Source organism: Gopherus evgoodei, chromosome 10 (genome assembly GCF_007399415.2).
Source record: "Gopherus evgoodei ecotype Sinaloan lineage chromosome 10, rGopEvg1_v1.p, whole genome shotgun sequence".
Taxonomy (NCBI): Eukaryota; Metazoa; Chordata; order Testudines; family Testudinidae; genus Gopherus; species Gopherus evgoodei.
In genome coordinates, this window is record NC_044331.1 from 82,804,240 (window position 1) to 82,822,790 (window position 18,551).

Consider the following 18,551-nt stretch of genomic DNA (forward strand, 5'->3'; position numbering starts at 1 on the left):
AGAACAGAATAGAAACCAGGGCTCCACTGCTCTAGGTCATGTCTTTCCTTGTCTACAATGGCAGTGTATTATGATAACTGAAATCCAGACTAATTCCTGGTGCAGACAAGACCCTCGAAGTGAAAGACTCTGTGGTGAAAGACACTGTTACCTGGTCCCCTGCTCCATCCCAGCCCTATGATATCTCAACTCAACATTTTCAGTTCTAAAGAATCTGAGCTGCTGGAATGCTGCAAGGTCTGGCTGTCTTCTGTGATCTCTGTGCCGGAAGCTAACTAATAACATTAGCTCTCCTTTCCCCCAGCAGGATTGTGTGTTTCTGCATGAACACATCACTGCATTAAAAACTGCTAAATTCAATTAGTAGGTCCCCACAAATCCATCCAGCAAATAGATTTTCGATTATGGAGGCATTGTAGGCCATTTGTCAAATGCCATCATTTCAGTATTCAGACATGCTGAAGAATGGTGAAGCGCCTCTTAAATATTTATTGTGCTTGTCGCTTTTTCTATTCTTATCCCTACAAACATCCCCTTGTTGCAAATTAATCATGTGCAAATACATCAGACTATGAATTGTTGTTGAAATGAAATGTTAAAGTCATTTTCTCAGGAGTGCGCATTGGCACTGGATTTTATATTTATTTTTTGAAAGCATATCTGGTTGGGTCTTAATTTTTCTCCCTTCGTTGCTGAAACCCGCAATGCTTCCTCTGTCGCTTCGACAGCTGGTGTTGCTCACATGTGAGCAGACTGCTGAACTCCCAGCTATGAGTCACTTCAGCCTGTGGTACGTGGCCTGGCAGGACATGAAGCCATCAGGAGCTGAGTGAACCATTTTCCACGGTGCTTCTCTTGGAAGGATGGAGACATGGAACAAGTAGCTTGTGGTGATAGCATGAGTGAACCAGAACCTGCCTGTGGCCAACACCTAGCAAAGAGCTAATAACTAATAGAACTAACTGGCTAGATCTGCAAAGGGAGGTGGGCTGAAAGGAAAGAGATTCTGATCGCTAAGTACAAAGAACAAATTTCTGAAAAAGTGGCTTCCATACTATTATGGGTTGGGTGTGACCACGGCCCTTCATTGAATAGAATGGTAAGAAACAATTAAGTTACCAGGGAGCTGAAACAATAACAATCTCAACCACATACACAGGCCCATGTCACCACTCACAGCAAAGGCACTTGGGCAAAGGGGGTTCACTGGCTATTGTTTTGTGAAGGCACATGTGTCTGAGAAAGCATCAGAAAGACCAGAGAAGCTGAGTGATAAGAGGCAGAAAAGCCAAGAGCAGTCACACTGGGACTGTGGCACTGAGAAAAGTGGAGAGAGCGCTTTTGGGCAGAGTGTTGTCTAAAAGAGGCTTGGAGCAATGAGCAAAGACATGATCTCCTGTTGCTTGATTCCTGCTGCGTTCACAGAAACAGGACTTCGAATCAGGTGCTCCTTGGATGCAATCCTGTTTCTTTACAAAGAATGTGCAGTCATAATTTCTAACTGGACCAACCCACAGGACCCCAACATTTTTGGCTAACCACTGGAGTCAAAAGGGGTAACGTTATAGTAGAATTAAAACAATAGTTAGCAGTCCAATCAGAAGCTGCCATCTTGATAGCACACTGGGGCAGGGATGATTTGGGGACTGCAGGTCCCTTCTAACATGTGACTAAGCAGGAGACTTCCAAAATCCTCATTCTATTACTTCTCTGGAGTCCTCGGATCAGCTCCATCCAGCCCCTCCCCCTTAATTCATTTTAAACTTAAAAGAAACGAAACATCTTTAAAAGGAAACCAAAGGAGCCCGGCGTATCCTCCCAGCTCTTAGAGCAGCCTGGGCTGGTTTGAGCATCTGGCATTGTCTGATGGTGTCCTGTCTTTGCCCTTTTCAGATCTGGGACACCGCGGGGCAGGAGAGGTTCCGCAGTGTCACTCACGCCTATTACCGAGATGCCCATGGTAAGAGCTTCTCTGCGTTCGCTTCTTTCTAGGTGGGGGAGGGAAATAAAAGTTTAAAGGGACAGTGTCAGGAAAATGTCTGTTGTTCTGTGGGGCCTTAAGGGCCCCCAGGATCATGGATCCACACAGAGCATCATGCTCCTTTCTGGTCCCTGTTGCTGCTGTTTGAGTCGGGCTGGTCAGTGAGTCTAGTCAGCTCTGTGTTACCGTCACTTTCCCCTCCCAGTTTCTGTGCCGCAGCCTGCTGCTGGTGTGTCTGGGGCACAACTAAGGTGACCAGATAGCAAGTGTGAAAAACTGGAACAGAAGATGGGGGATAATCGGCACCTATATAAGACACAGTCCCAAATGTCAGGACTGCCCCTGTAAAACCAGGACATCTGGTCATCCTAGGCACAGCATGGCAGGAAGGGAGTCCATCATTTAAAAAAACAAATCTCCCAGAGACATTTAAAATGAGCTTCTCTATACTGTCCAGCTCCTCGATGACTGAACAAATCTCACCCGCCTCGCACGTTGCTATTTTACGGAGCTGTTATTGAAAGAGGACACCGTTAGCACCTGAAAATACCCTTTATTCCTAGTGTTAGCACTAGAAATGCAGGTGATTTTAAATGGAAAGAATTTTAAAAGATCAAATGGATTCATTTTCAGCCTCATCCTGCCTCTGTTGGAGTCAGCGAGGAAATCCAGGGTGTGGGATCAAGCCCTGTCTGCCCTTCTCCTGGGGCAAGGGACGTAGGCTGGTTAGCTTCACGTTTAAGATTGTCTGCTGGTGGAAATCGGCGAGGCTCCATTGAAGCCTGTCAGGGTGAACTGACCCTTCAGGGAGCTGGGGGTCATCCTCACCTGGGCTGGATTAGCTTGCTCCTCATCTGAAGGGAATGAGCCCTGGGGTCATGTCATGGGAACACATGACTGCTGGGGAATATAAGGGCAGCCGAGAGAGTCCAGAGAGTAGATGAGGGACCTGCAAAGAACAGGAGTCTGCTGGGGGATAAACTTCAGCTGAGGGACCTGCTGGGTGAGAAGCCCTGGCTAGGAGAGCGCTGATACTCACTGAAAACTGAGAGGAGTAACTGAACCTGGGGGGAGACTTGGAAGGTGCTGAGTGCTTATGGTAACATACCACCCCCAGAAGGGCAGGGAGCATTGTTGTGAAAACACCAGTTGTGGTTTCATTGATTAGTGATGGAAGGTAAACTGAGGCAGTGGACAGGCCTCAAGCCAGGCTGCATCAGCCCTGCTGCAAAGCCTGGAATTCTGAGCGTTACAGAAGGGGGACCTGTTGAGTTATTTACACGCTTTGTACTCACTGCGATTTTTTTCTTCTAAGCGGTTCCATGTGAGCAGCAGTTGTGAGGGGGAAGCTGTGGCTGGGTCTCTGTCTCAGACGCCCTCCTGCTGGCATTTATAGAAGGGATAAATCAGCAATAAGCAGATCGGGTGTTTCCCAATAGGATGCGGCCACAAAGTAACAAATAGTTTGTAGAGCAGAAAGAAACTCCACGAGATGATTATTAAATATCTAATGAGCAGTTCGCTGCTTACTCCAGAGCATCTGCTAAGTCACAGGTAGCAGAAATGTGGCATTCATCTTCCAGGGTGATTGATTATCTGCCTCCTAATGCCCAGCATAGCCCCAACCTGAGCTCTTAGCTGGCTGGGGTATTTTATGGTTTGACCATTAAGCCCTGGTGACTGAAATGGTCCTTGGAAAGACTCCAGTGCAGCCACCATACAAGATTTTGTCTTTCACACTCATAATCCAGGCTTTGCCAATGGGGCTTCTCCCCAACCCACGCTAGGAGTGGGTGTTTAACAGCTCCAGTCAGTTCTCTATGCCCTGTGGGCAGGGCTAGTGGAACAATTTGTAGACTTGGGGTCCTGAAAGCCATTGAACAGAACAGTAAACACCCCATGTATGATGGAAGCCAGGCATTCAGCTGCCATTATTCCTTCAAGCCACCTCCTAGATCCAGCATCCCTGCCTGTGGGTCTCAGCAGCACATCTCGTACCATTCTGTAGTGACAAAGTCTCTGCGGTAACTAACAACCAATGGGGATAGACCTGGAAGAAGCTATAATGATTTGGTATGCTCTCCCTTTGAGAGTTTCCTCTGTCAGAGCATCCCAGCCCTCCGTTAAGCAATCTCCAGGACGACCTCTTCTCTTCCGGTTCTGCACCGGGAGCTCCAGTTAAAGTGAATGGAGCTTCGTAGATCTGTCAAGAGAAGATGAGACACTGGTAGGTCCCTCCTGGGAAATGGTTACCGAACAGGTGGTTCCTGTAGCTCCAAGTGAAATGAGCTGTAATAATGACAAGAGACATTTATGCAGGTCCTTTCCTTGGGGACGACCCAAAAGTGCTTGACAAACGGTATATGCAGGAATCTCCGGGGAGGCTTGGGAGAACGTAGCTGTTGCTCAACATTTCAGGGAAGAGATGAAGGAGAATCCCAGGTCTTTGCAGAGGGATCTAAGACAGGAAAATGGAATCGCCCAAGCAGGAATTTGGGCAGTACCCTGGGCTCTCCTGCCAGAGGATGTCTAAAAAAAATCATATTTTTCACATACACCATCTCAGGCAGAATACTGGCTCGAAATTTTTCAGTGTTTCACAGGAAAATTTCAAAATGCAACAGCTTTTGTCATTAAGAAATTTTGAAAAACTTAAAATAGTCTCCTTTTTCTTCCCAGTTCTTGTTTTCCTCTGTTGCCAGTGAGTGCAGTACAGGGAATGCTGATTGGTATTTCCTTCACCCCTTTTTCCACTCTGTAACATTTCCAAAGTTGGAGAAATCTTGGAAAATTCGACTGGAAAATGGGAAACGTGCTGGGGGGAGGGAAGGAGGAAAGCCCTAGCTATTGCCAGCACTCATTGTATTGCACTGAAAGGTGGAAAAGGAAAAAATGGAGAGGGGAGAACGAAAGCCTGAAACTTCCAAAGTTTTGGGGTGATTGTTTTTAAATAATGAAACAAAAATTTTAATTCCAAACTATGTTTAATTTCAAAGTTTCCAAAAAGGCTGATTTTCAATGAAACCACATTTTTCCATGGGAAAACTTTGGCCACCTCTAACCAGAAATAGTTAAGGCCCCAAGTTGTGTGCAAAAGGGAAGAGGCAAAGCCCCAACAGTGCTGTGCTGGGGCAATGGCTCAATACCAACTAGGGGCAAAGATTCTATGATTCTCAAGCCAGAAGGGACCATTATGACCCTCTAATCTGACCTCCTGGGTAGCACAGGCCAGAAACCTGACCCTAAATAATTCCTAGAGCAGATCTGTTAGAAAAACATCCAAGCTTGGTTTCAAAATCGTCAGTGATGGAGAATCCACCGCGACCCTGGGTAAATTGTTCCAGTGGTTAATTACACTCACTGTTAAACATTTATGCCTTATTTCCCATCTGAATTTGTGTATCTTCAGCTTGCAGTCCTTAGATCATGCTAGACCTTTCCCTGCTAGACTGAAGAGCCCAGTATTAAATGTGTTCCCCATGTAGGTACTTACAGACTGTGATCAATCACCCCTTAACCTTCTCTTTGTTAAATGAGATCAGTTGAGGCCCTGGAGTCTATCACTGTAAGACATGTTTTCTAATTATGCTCATGACTCTTCTCTGAACCCTCTCCAATTCATCAATCTCCTTCTTGAATTGCGGGCACCAGACCTGGACACAGTATTTCAGCAGCAGTCACACCAGTGCCAAATGCAGAAGTAAAATAACCTCTCTGCTCCTACTCAAGATTCTCCTGTTGATGCATCCCAGGACCACGTTCGCTCTTTTGGCCACAGCATCATACTGGGGCCCTGTGATCAACTGATCATCCACCACAACTCCCAAATCTTTTGTGCAGAAGCAGTTATTTACTGTGCCACCAACACCATTTCCTACGGTTCCTGCTGTTTTCCTTGCAGGTCTTCCACCCACATTCTGAACAGGGCTGACTGCTTGGGTTGTGAGAGCCGACAAGTTCACATCCCTAAGCCAGTGTACCCGCAGGCTGTGGGCTTAGTGTTATCTCAATGTCTCTGGCTGTTAGGTGGTATCTCAGGCGTGCTTTCTTTGGAGGAAAAGCCAGATAGCTTTAAGTGCATTGATCGCAGCAAACTGGAATGCTTCCTTTGCAACCCAGTGATATTTACAGACACTTTCCTTCTGTGAAATGAAGATTAACCTTCCCCCACTGAGCAATCCATCTGACTTCTAAACAGTCCATGTGTAGTCAGCACCTTTCTCCTGTTCGACACTCTTGGGGGACGGTCTCTGGAATTAAGCAGACTTGTGCAGAGGGCCCCATGCTGGTGAAAGGGCAAGAATCATAAGTAGCCAGTGGAAGGCCTGCAAAGATCACGGTGCATTGCAAGGAACATGCTGACCTAATATCCCAGGCACCATCCTTGCCTTGGCATATCCTGTACCTGTGGTTCTGGTGCTTTGCTGGCATGCGGGTGGTCTTTTCTTGGCAGAACTCCCCATTAGCCTATGTCTTGAGTAAGGATTTGACTTATGGATGTCACTATTTCACTGCGAAAGATTCTGAGTGCAGCCAGGTAGGGGATAATGTTATAGTTGCTTTGCTCTGATGATAGCCAGTGTGTTAGGAGAACATTTGCTGTTACTTGCTGTGAAATTCGGAATCATGTTAGTGACTTACATAGGCTTTTATTCATTTATTCCGATCTACTGTAGCTATTGTGTGCTCAGTCACAGAAATAGAGCACAGACCTTTAGAGGAACTGGGTCGTAATTCTTTGCTGTAAAGCTTTGGCTCTCTGAACAGCCTCAGGCCAATATTAGATGTACCCATGAACGATGCTGGAGAAAGGAGCGGCAGCGGTCTGTTTTGGGACCGGTTCTGTTCAATATCTTCATCAACGATTTAGATGTTGGCATAGAAAGTACGCTTATTAAGTTTGCGGACGATACCAAACTGGGAGGGATTGCAACTGCTTTGGAGGACAGGGTCAAAATTCAAAATGATCTGGACAAGTTGGAGAAATGGTCTGAGGTAAACAGGATGAAGTTCAATAAAGATAAATGCAAAGTGCTCCACTTAGGAAGGAACAATCAGTTTCACACATACAGAATGGGAAGAGACTGTCTAGGAAGGAGTATGGCAGAAAGAGATCTAGGGGTCATAGTGGACCACAAGCTTAATATGAGTCAACAGTGTGATACTGTTGCAAAAAAAGCAAACATGATTCTGGGATGCATTAACAGGTGTGTTGTAAACAAGACACGAGAAGTCATTCTTCCGCTTTACTCTGCGCTGGTTAGGCCTCAACTGGAGTATTGTGTCCAGTTCTGGGCACCGCATTTCAAGAAAGATGTGGAGAAATTGGAGAGGGTCCAGAGAAGAGCAACGAGAATGATTAAAGGTCTTGAGAACATGACCTATGAAGGAAGGCTGAAGGAATTGGGTTTGTTTAGTTTGGAAAAGAGAAGACTGAGAGGGGACATGATAGCAGTTTTCAGGTATCTAAAAGGGTGTCATCAGGAGGAGGGAGAAAACTTGTTCACCTTAGCCTCCAATGATAGAACAAGAAGCAATGGGCTTAAACTGCAGCAACGGAGATTTAGGTTGGACATTAGGAAAAAGTTCCTAACTGTCAGGGTAGTTAAACACTGGAATAGATTGCCTAGGGAAGTTGTGGAATCTCCATCGCTGGAGATATTTAAGAGTAGGTTAGATAAATGTCTATCAGGGATGGTCTAGACAGTATTTGGTCCTGCCATGAGGGCAGGGGACTGGACTCGATGACCTCTTGAGGTCCCTTCCATTCCTAGAGTCTATGAGTCTATGAGCTCACCTTCCTTTCAGAGGATTGATTTCTTGGGTAAGATACAGTGTCCTTTGTATGTCGGGCATGTTGTACTTTGGTACTGTATATGTTAGTTATAGATGCAGGTTCCCAGCCCTGTAGTCAGAGCATTAAAGTGTACAGTAGAGATACATCTGAACCAACCCCTGCATCCAAGCAGTCCTGGACTTTGGTGAAGTTGAGATCTTCATCCAGACTTTGTGGCCCCAGTGTGTCGATTCTAAGTGCAGCATCTGTAGATGTGGTTGAGCAGGGGCAGCCAGGGGCGGACTGGCTGACGACTGGCCCTAGAACTAGGCTTCTCGTACATGCCCTTGTTTGGGACCCAGGGAGGGCGGGGGGAACTGGGGGCGTGAGAGAAGTGGTGGAGAGGCAGGGTTTGAGTTTCACTTTTCAAGGGGCATGGGAGAGTTTTCTTGTTCTTCTCTGAGAGAGAATAGAGCAGCACACCGCAATAGAGAACAGGGACGGGGGAGTGTCAGGGCAGGTCCCCCTACCTCTGGCTTGATTTTTATGTTTTAATCTGCGAGGCTGATTTTAAAATGCAAAAGCAAGTGGAACTCTGGAGGTTGCGTTTTAATTCCGTATTCGTTTAAGACAGAACATGTGACTAAGCCAGGCACTCGGCATGCGTTCCACGGGGGGGGGGGGCGTGGATTTACCTGAAAGGCCTCAATCCTGCGCCAGCCAACGCTCTCCTGCCTGAAATGGGAGTTGGAGCCGGCCCCTAGGGCTTGTGAAGGTTGCTGAATTGAGACCCTGGCCGCTGAATTCTCTGCCTGCAGATGCAGCAGGAGTGTAAGACTCTCCCACACTGCACTGCCCTTGTACCCCCACGTGACCCTGGAGGGGACCCCATCTGAGAGGACAATCTCCATCTCCAAGGCCTGTAGGTCCATGGGACCTCTTGCTCAGTCCTCGTTCAAGGGACCAGTTTGTGATGTGCAAACATAAGCCACTGAACAGCCATTAGCTAGGGATGGGTTTTGGTTATTTGCCACCGACCTGGCCAGGATTCAAACCAGTGTTTATCAATTGAAGGCTCGCTGTCGCATTCTCATTCTCCCCTGTCATCCAGTCCGCTGTCGTCTTTGCACACTGAGGTACCAAGCCCCTGGACGTATAGCACACCCCTGTTGTTCTGACTGGTGCACTGCGCTGGAGCAGCCTTGTCCATTGGAGTCTCCCCCAGGGGGTTGTAGTAGTTTGACCTCTGCTATTTCTTCCCCTTATGTTGTGCATTCTTCCACTTGGTTCATGTGAGAAATGAAAGAGGGAGATGGCCCTTCTGCCCCCAGCATGAGCTGTTCCTGTAAGATTTTCCCTGAGCGACAGAGGAGCATCATGGGAAGAGGTTACAGTCTAGGCGAGAGAGGCGCTTGCGTAAACCACTGTGATAATGCTCAGGACGCTTGGCTCCTGAATGAGATGTGTGGAAAGTTCCCGTTCTTGCCCTGGGTCATTTACAACTGAATAATACCTAGAGAAAGGGCCTGAGTCTCATTAATACGAAGGCCCCTTGGCCCCTGTCGGGCAGTCATGAACGAGTACATGTGAGAATCGGGCCTAAGGTGCTGTAGACCAGTCTGTGAAGGCGCTTTGCAGATGTGTCATCTCTGTTCAACGTCCTTACCACGATTTTGGTAATTTCTTTCTGGACTCTGACTTTCCTGGATCATAGGTACATTCCTGTGCCCCACACAATGTGGCCTCGGGTGCTACTTTATTGTCAATGACAATTATCTAAAATTGCTTTCCCAGTCCCCAGCTGCATCCCCGACCAGCGAGAGGGGAGCTTGCATCCTGCGCCTGGGGTGTTAATGTCTCCTTAAAAGGACAGGCTGCATCTTCAGTGTCTTCTCCACGCAGTGCTGTGGCAGGGAGAGTTCAGAATGCTGCTTGTCCTGGTACTTGCTGCTGGGTCTCTCAGGCTCTCTGGAGACGGTGCAATTCCAATGCAAGTTTGGCGTAGGTGAGAAGGTTCCTACTATGATGTAAATTTACAAAAAGAAGACTATTCTGTGGAGGCTACCTTCATGATTTCCTAACCCATTGTGAGAGATACCAATGATTTCAGTAAAACACATAATACAAGTACAAAGCTTTTGCTCCTTTGCATGAACCTAAGAATGTAAGAGCGGCCAGACTGGGTCAGACCAATGGTCCTTCTAGCCCAGTGTCTGTTTTCTGACAGTGGCCAATGCCAGGTGCTTCAGAGGGAATGAACAGAGCAGGGCAATTATCGAGTGATCCATCCCCTGTTGGCCAGTCCCAGTTTGTGGCAGTCAGAGGTTTAGGGACACCCCGAGAATGGGGCTGCCGCCCTGACCGTCTTGGCTAATAGCCATTGAGGGACCTATCCTCCATGAGCTGATCTAATTCTGTTTTTAACCCAGTTATACTTTTGGCCTTTACAACATCCCCTGACAACGAGTTCTGCAGATTGACTGTGTGTGGTGTGGTGTGAGGAAGTACTTCCTTTTGTTTGTTATAAACCTGCTGCTTGCTTGTTTCATTGGGTGACTCCTATTCTTGTGTTATGGGAAGGGGTAAATAACACTTCCTGGCTTGTTTTCTCCACACCAGTCATGATTTCACAGGCCTCTTTCATATCCCCCTTAGCTGTTTGTTTTCAGAGCTGAACAGTCCAAGTCTTTTTAATCTCTCCTTACGTGGAAGCTGTTCCGTCCCCTTAATCATTTTTGTGGCAGTTCTCTTTACTTTTTTCAATTCTAATATGTATATTTTTAGCTGGAGTGACCAGACCTGCACGCAGCATGAAATGTGTGGGATGCTGTGGATTTATATAGTGGCATTATAATATTTTATATCTTATTATTTATCCCTTTCTTAAAGGTTCCCAACATTCTGTTCACTCTTTTGGCTGCTGCTGCACGCTGAACAGATGTTTTCAGAGCATTGGCCACGATGACTCCAACATCTTTCTTGAGTGATAACAGCTAACTATAGACACATTCTTTTGGGCTTATGTTTTCTAGTGCGCATTACTTTGAATTTCTCAGCATTCAGTTTCATCGCCCTGAAAACACCTTGCTGTAAAAAACAAAACAAACCAACAAAACCCCTTTGACATTCAGTGAGCAATTACTCACATTAACTGTGTCTTTTCCTCTCTCCACAGCTTTGTTACTGCTGTACGATGTTACAAATAGAGCTTCGTTTGACAACATCCAAGTAAGTTGGACCTGGTCAGGTCCCATGTGGAACGTGATGAGAATTTAAGGCAAATACTTTGTGTTCCTTGAGTTATTGTATGCAGGTTGGTTGGCTGGTGCTGATGGCATCCTAGAATTGTTTTGCAGTTTATAAGATCCTATTGGCTGGTCTGTTCTGCCTCATCTTAAGAGCAGGGTTGGTGAACCAGGGCTCATAAACCAGGACAACTCTTACCTCCCTGTAGCTCACACTAAGCTCTTCAGTCCAAACCTTTCTGAAGTCTGATTCATTGTTTTCAGCAGTTGTTATTTTGGCTGCTGCCTCAGCCTTTCAGGGCTCCAGTCTGGCGTTGCAGGGCAAAGTCTGGAATACCTGAGCACAGGCAACTGTCATGCTAAATCTGGCCAGACAGGAAGTAGGAAGTTCTGGGAGGTCTCACAAGACCATGTTTTGGCATGATCTGTAGCCTGTTTTTGCAGACCCAAGAGACTTCAAGAATTAGAAGATGCTTGAGCAAAAGCTTGAGTTTTGCATGCTCCTCTTGTACTGCCAAATCTTCCTGCTATCTGTGAGTGACTGACTCGGTCTTGAGTTCTGAGCACGTGCTTGTTCTGCTCTCTGCACTCTTGTTTCCCAGATTGCATTCCTGAGGCAAGTCCATTTACAGAATAAATTACTGTGAACAATTAGGACCTTGCGAGACACGGAGATTTCTGTGTAACGCTATGGAGCTTGAAAAAGAAATAATCACAGTCTGGTTACCAGGAGACTGATTCTGTTGACACCAAAGACTTGCTAGAGTATTGACACTTGCTGCTGGGTAATGGGAGCAGCAGGGAAGAATGTCTTCAGGTACGTCTACATTACGGGATTATTCCGATTTTACATAAACTGGTTTTGTAAAACAGATTGTATAAAGTCAAGTGCACGTGGCCACACTAAGCACATTAATTCGGCGGTGTGCGTCCATGGTCCGAGGCTAGCATCGATTTCCGGAGCGTTGCACTGTGGGTAGCTATTCCGTAGCTATCCCATAGTTCCCGCAGTCTCCCCCGCCCCTTGGAATTCTGGGTTGAGATCCCAGTGCCTGATGGGGCAAAAATCATTGTCGTGGGTGGTTCTGGGTAAATGTCGTCACTCATTCCTTCCTCCGGGAAAACAACGGCAGACAATCATTTTGCGCCCTTTTTCCCTGGATTGCCCTGGCAGACGCCATAGCACGGCAATGATGGAACCCGTTCAGCTTTTTTTTTTACTGTCACCGTATGTGTACTGGATGCCGCTAACAGAGGCGTTACTGCAGTGCTACACAGCAGCATTCGTTTGCTTTTGCACGATAGCAGAGACGGTTATCAGTTGTTCTGTACCGTCTGCTGCCAGTGTAAATTGGCAGTAAGATGATGGTTATCTATCGTTCTGTACTATCTGCTGCTATCATGGGTGCCCCTGGCTGAGGTTGGCTGAGGGCGCAAAGGCAAAACTGGGAATGACTCCCCGAATCAATCCCTCCTTTATAGTTTCTAAAAATAGTCAGTCCTGCCTAGAATATGGGGCAAGTGTACTAGAGAACCAGTGTATCAGAGAGCACAGCTGCTCTGTGTCAGATCTCGCAGAAATGATGAGCTACATGCCATTCACGGGGGGTGCCCCCGCAACAACCCCACTCATTGCTTCCCTCCTCCTCCAACCTTCCTGGGCTACCGTGGCAGTGTCCCCCCCCATTTGTGTCATGAAGTTATAAAGAATGCAGGAACAACAAACAGTGACTTGTTAGTGAGATAAAATGAGGGGGAGGCAGCCTCCCCGTTCTATGACAGTCCAGGCAGTACAGAATCTTTTCTTTACACAGCAAAGGGAGGGGGCTGATGGAGCTCAGCCCCCAGTTGCTATGATGAGGACAATTACCAGCTGTTCTGTCCCATCTGCTGGGAATGACTGGGAATCATTCCTATTTCTACCCAGGCGCCTCCGGCCAGCCTCACCTGAGGCCAGCCAGGAGCACTCATGGGCTCATGACAAAGACGGCTAGCAGTCCTACTGCACCATGTGCCACCCGGGAGGGGAGAGGAGCGGAGCGGATACTGCTCTTCACTGCTGCAGCGTCGCGTCTACCAGCAGCATTCAGTAGACAGGGTGACATTCAAAGAAGTCAAGAAACGATTTCTTTCTCTTTTCTTTCACGTTGGGGGGGGGAGGGGGGAGTAAATTGACGAGCTGTACCCTGAACTACGCCGGACAATGTGTTTGAACCTACAGGCACTGGGAGCTCAGCCAAGAATGTAAATATTTTTCGGAGACTGCAGGGACTGTGGGATAGCTGGAGTCCTCAGTCCCCCCTCCCTCCCTCCATGAGCGTCCATTTGATTCTTTGGCTTTCCGTTACACTTGTCACGCAGCACTGTGTAACTTGGAGATTTTTTCAAACGCTTTGGCATTTCGTCTTCTGTAACGGAGCTCTGATAGAACAGATTTGTCTCCCCATACAGTGATCAGATCCAGTATCTCCCGTACAGTCCATGCTGGAGCTCTTTTTGGATTTGGGACTGCATCGCCACCTGTGCTGATCAGAGCTCCATGCTGGGCAAACAGGAAATTCAATTCAAAAGTTCGTGGGGCTTTTCCTGTTTACCTGGCCACTGCATCCGAGTTCAGATTGCTGTCCAGAGCGGTCACAGTGGTGCACTGTGGGATACTGCCCAGAGGCCAATGCCGTCGATTTGCGGCCACACTAACCCTAATCCGATATGGTAATACCGATTTTAGCGCTACTCCTCTCATCGGGGAGGAGTACAGAAACCGGTTTAAAGAGCCCTTTATATCAATATAAAGGGCCTCATAGTGTGGACGGGTACAGCGTTAAATCAGTTTAACACTGCTGAAATCGATTTAAATGCGTAGTGTAGACCAGGCCTTCCATTCAGATACAGGAGTCTGATGAGAAGGGGTGTATATATCACTATCTCCCTAAGAACAGTGCATGATGCTTCTCTTGAAAACTGGCCCTTGCAACCAATGCAAGTAACTTGCATGGTGATACAATACTGGGTATGATGATCCGCATCCTCTAATCCTGCTCATTACTGCCCTATTGTCAATTCCTCTCACTATTATTTTTACTGATATTATCATATAATGTGACCAGAGGTCCCAATTTTATAGGGACAGTCCTGATTTTTGGGTCTTTTTCTTATATAGGCTCCTATTATCCCCCACCCCCATCCCGATTTTTCACACTTGCTGTCTGGTCACCCTATTATCATAGCACCTAGGAGCTCTAGTCACGAACCAGGTGAGGACCCCATTGTACAAACATAAAACGGAACAACAGTCCCTGCACAAAGAACTTCCAATCTAAGTGTGAGACACAATATACCAGATGGAGACAAACCGACCAACAAGGGAGCACACAGAAACAATGAGGCCATATTGGTCAGCACAACCAGCTGCGGTGTCAGCCCACCAGTGGCCTGACAGTTGTTAAGTTTTTTTGTTGCCATCCCAGCAAAAGAGATTTGAAGGAGGGATTTGCAGGAGGACAGTGGGGTAGCTTGGCAGATGTGGAGGGAGAGCGCTGCCCAAGCATGAGGACAAGGCTCAGAGAATGCTCGTAGGTGGTAGTTTGAAAATGTAACACGTGGTAACTTAATTACAAAAGGAACTAAACTTTCTGAGCTGGCATTGAGAAGTGGGTTGCTGTAAATTATTTTATATCAATGTTGGAAAGCTTTCATTTCCAAATGCATGTTCCGTTGCCTTTCACTAAATGGTACAAGAAAACATCAGGGCTGTGCACGAAATGCTGTGTTTGTGAAAATCATACCTGTTTTGCATTTGTAATACAGTACAGAAAAACTCAAATGTTGGGGGGAGTCATGTTTCACTACAAGTATTTCACACACCTGTGTTCTGCTCACACACCAGGGTGGGGGGGCAGAGATGCACAAACACACTTCACCCTTTGCTGTAATGCAGATGAGCTGTTCTCTGTTACACTGTTGTTGCCTGTGTTTTGTGTGCATGTTGCATCTTTCTGATTAGAGCATTTTCAAGTCCACTTCGTTTTTGGCGTCCTATGTGAGAACTCTTTAAAAAACCCATAAAGCATCACCCACCATCCCACTGACTGCTGAAACTAGAACTGGTTCCATTTCTTCTGCAACAGAGTATGATACTAGATGGGGACAGCTTTGAGTTACTACAGAGAATTCTTTCCCCAGTGTCTGGCTGGTGGGTCTGACCCACATGCTCAGGGTTTAACTGATCACCATATTTGGGGTTGGGAAGGAATTTTCCCCCAGGTCAGATTGGCTGAGACCCTGGGGATTTTCACCTTCCTCCGCAGCTTGGGGTACGGGTCACTTGCAGGTTTGAACTAGTGTAAATAGCGGATTTGCTGTAACTTGTAGTCTTTAAACCATGATTTGAGAACGTCAGTAACTCATCCAGAGGTCAGGGGTCTATTACAGAGTGAGTGGGTGAGGTTCTGTGGCCTGCGATGTGCCGGAGGTCAGACTAGATGATCACGACCGTCCCTTCTGGCCTTAAAGCCTATGAGTCTCTGATCGTCGCTGGCCAGGCAGCGGAATTTTGGCTTGGTGAAATTGAGACTCTACTTGGAAGAAGCACTGGGAAGTAGCAACTGTGGTGGCGTCTGATTCCTGCCTCTTGCTTCCCTGAAGGGTCACGTCCTCCATGACCTGCAGCATTGGATGGATGCTCCAAGTGGGCTGACGGCAAAACAGTGATGAATCTCAGCTGGTCAAACGCCGTCTCCCAGGCCTTTCCATTTGTAAGCGCTGAGTTTAGGGGGTCACATTAAAATCCAGGAGTATCCCAAAGCTCACATAATAGTGAGGTGCGTGGCTCATGGTAATGTTACTACCTTAATCTAATCATCTTGCGCCTCCTGGGATTGTAAGGAGATGACAAAGGATTAAAGTAAATCTTGCTCTTACCCCTTCCCCACCTTCCCTGCTCCAAGAGAGGGCAGCATGTGGTGAGGGGCTCGAGTTGTAGAGTTCTGACTGGAATTCCTACCTAGCCCACAGCAATTACACTGCACCGCGTATCTTCTCCTTTGCAAAGGTCCATCTAGCCCAAAGTCCTGTCTTCTGACAGTGGCCAGTGCCAGGTGCCCCAGAGGGAATGAGCAGAACAAGGAATCATCAAGTGATCCACCTTGCTCAGGGCATATCCTGACATCTGCGGGTTTGGCCCTGTGTGAATTCCAGGCTTGACTTGATGGTGACTCCATTTGTTTTCCGTCATATAACAAGGCTGACTGAATGGGTGGCCGACACCTGCCATTTTGGATGAGAAGGCCCTGCTGCGTGTGAGTCTGCGAGGTTGCCTTCTGTGGTGGCTGCGTGAGCCTGTGTGGATTGGGTCAAAGCATCCCAGCTTGTTGCTAGAACTCCCGGAGATCCCCCCACACGAGCATGAGTTTAACCCTGCCTCCATGCCCCATCCCCTCACACCCCAGACCAGGCAGTACCAGCAAGGCTCACTAAGCCTGACAGTCTGGCAGGTCCAGCAGTATCTTTGCATGGTGTTAAACTGCAGGAGCCGAGCTCTAGCTTCCCCCCAAGGCCATGCAGCTGATACGTTCCCTCTCTCCCAGTGCTCCTTGGGGATTTCAGAATTTGTCCCCTCTTGGTGCTTGGTTGCCTGGCCTTTCCCTGGAACAGTGCTATGGTCTCCAAGGGCAGTGGCACCAAACCCTGTGTTGTGTGGGAGAGTCACCTGTGTTTGGGGCCCTCCCTGTAGAGCACAGTCTGTTGTTTATAGGGACCATCTAGGGCTCGGTTGGGAAAAGGGAACTGTGTAGATGGACCCGTTGCCAAAGCTGGGGCCAGCCCTGTCTCCCGAGCAGTTGTGCTAGGCTCAGAAGTGCTTCCGCTCGGAGGGAGGCTGGCCAGTGGGGACTCTTCCCCGGGATATTCTGTGGGGTCTGTGTGCCTCTACTGCTCTACCCCGCTACCCGCACCAGCACAGCATGGCTTTGACCCATGGTTCTGTGCCCAGTGAGCATCTGCTGAAACCAGGGCCAGCGTTAGACATGCTGGGGCCCAGGGCAGGAAGCTGCAGGCCGAACCCTGCTGAAGCCTGAGCCCAACAGAACACCTTAGCTTTGTGGGGGCCACTGTGGTGTGGGGTCCCAGCGCTGGCTGAAAATGGGCCCACAGGGGGAGGACGTGGCCTGAGTGTGCAGGCAGCCTGGTCACTGTGTGGATTGAGATGGGAGTGGGACATTTCTCCCATCCTGGGCCTAGTCCCTGTGACAGAGCTCTTTGCAGGCCCCTATCGGGGAGAGGTTCCCAGGATGGCTCCCGGTCACACAGCCGTACTTGCAAAGCCCCGGGAAGCGGCGAGGGAGGTTTTCAGGAGGAGGAAGTGAGAGGCCCCCAGAGAGCTTCTGTTAGGCAATCCGGGAAAGTGCCACGGGGCGCAGGCAGCAGTTTAGCATAGAAGTAAATGCAAAGCTAAATAGAGGAGCTTTGTGTCTGTAATTACTGCTTACATGGGTGTGTAATTTGCTTTGGAAACAAGCATCCTCTCTCCCACACAGACCTTGCGCTGGCTCCAAGCAGGGGAGCCAATGTGAGGCTGCAGAGAAATGCAGAGACTCGATCTGAACGAGCCCTGGGGTTCCTTTGTGCGGAAATGGAAATTGCTCGCTAGCGGGGTCACTGCTTGCACTGGAACCTCCCTTTGTTGATCGGGGATATGGAGATCTGGCCTCTGCCACTGATGCCCTGCGCGGCTGTGAGCATGTCCCACAGGCCAGGCTTCCCCACAGTGTGCTCGAACCCTGGGCTCGGGGCCGAACTCAGACACCCAGCCCCTGATTTTCACACGTGCTGAGCATCTGCAGCTCCAGCTGTTGCCAATGGGATCTGTCTGTAAAGTGTTTTCCATCCGTCTGGCAGAGGGTGAAGCACTTTTGGTTGTTGTTGTTGGGTTTATTTAGTAGTTTGTGAATTGGACCAAGCCCTCCAGGATTCGGCGTGTTTGCTGTTTGATTCCCTTCGCTCTCCTGCCAGTGCTCGTCCATGCTGCATCCGGTCACGGTCCCAAACTTATGTCTTAAGCAGATAGCATGAGGCACCTCTAGCCTGCATGATTGTCTCTATACTGCACAGTTCAGACCAGGCTGTAGGAATCGCTCCTGGGGAATCTTGCCCTGTGGGTAGCATGGGGCTGGCCACTCTCAGGACATTTTCCTTTGACATAGACAGCCTCGTTCCCAAGTGGAAGCGATTGCTACAAGCAACCCGCTGGTGCCAATGCTTGACAGAGCCTGTCACATGCTCCGAAAGCAGCTGTGCCCAGGGAAGGAGCCTGGGATCTGCTGCCCTCTGGCATAGCACAGGGTAACATGGAGCCCATTAAAATGCAGCCCCTTACCTCAAGTACCGTCTCAGAACGTGGACTTCATTTCCCAGCCTTTCATCTCCTCTCCCTCTGCTTTCATCTCCCTTTGGAGTTGGCCTCAAAATGAGACCAGTAGGGCATGAGTCAGCCCTTTGCCATGTTCTCCCAGCCACCCTGCACCAGCTGAGCCCCCTCTCCTGCCCCAAATGT

At 48.2% G+C, this 18,551-nt stretch overlaps 1 protein-coding gene across 2 annotated transcripts in view; it reads left to right on the top strand.

The window, feature by feature from the left end:
- RAB26 (RAB26, member RAS oncogene family) overlaps positions 1-18,551 on the top strand; it is a 239,763-nt gene that overhangs the window by 161,581 nt on the left and 59,631 nt on the right. For both annotated transcript variants that reach the window (XR_004002399.1, XM_030578410.1), the window contains exons 4-5: positions 1,894-1,960; positions 10,933-10,985. Coding sequence is in view for 1 of the 2 variants with exons in the window: in XM_030578410.1 (XP_030434270.1) it covers positions 1,894-1,960; positions 10,933-10,985 (120 nt within the window). In the remaining variant the exon portion in view is untranslated. The remainder of the gene's footprint in view (positions 1-1,893; positions 1,961-10,932; positions 10,986-18,551) is intronic.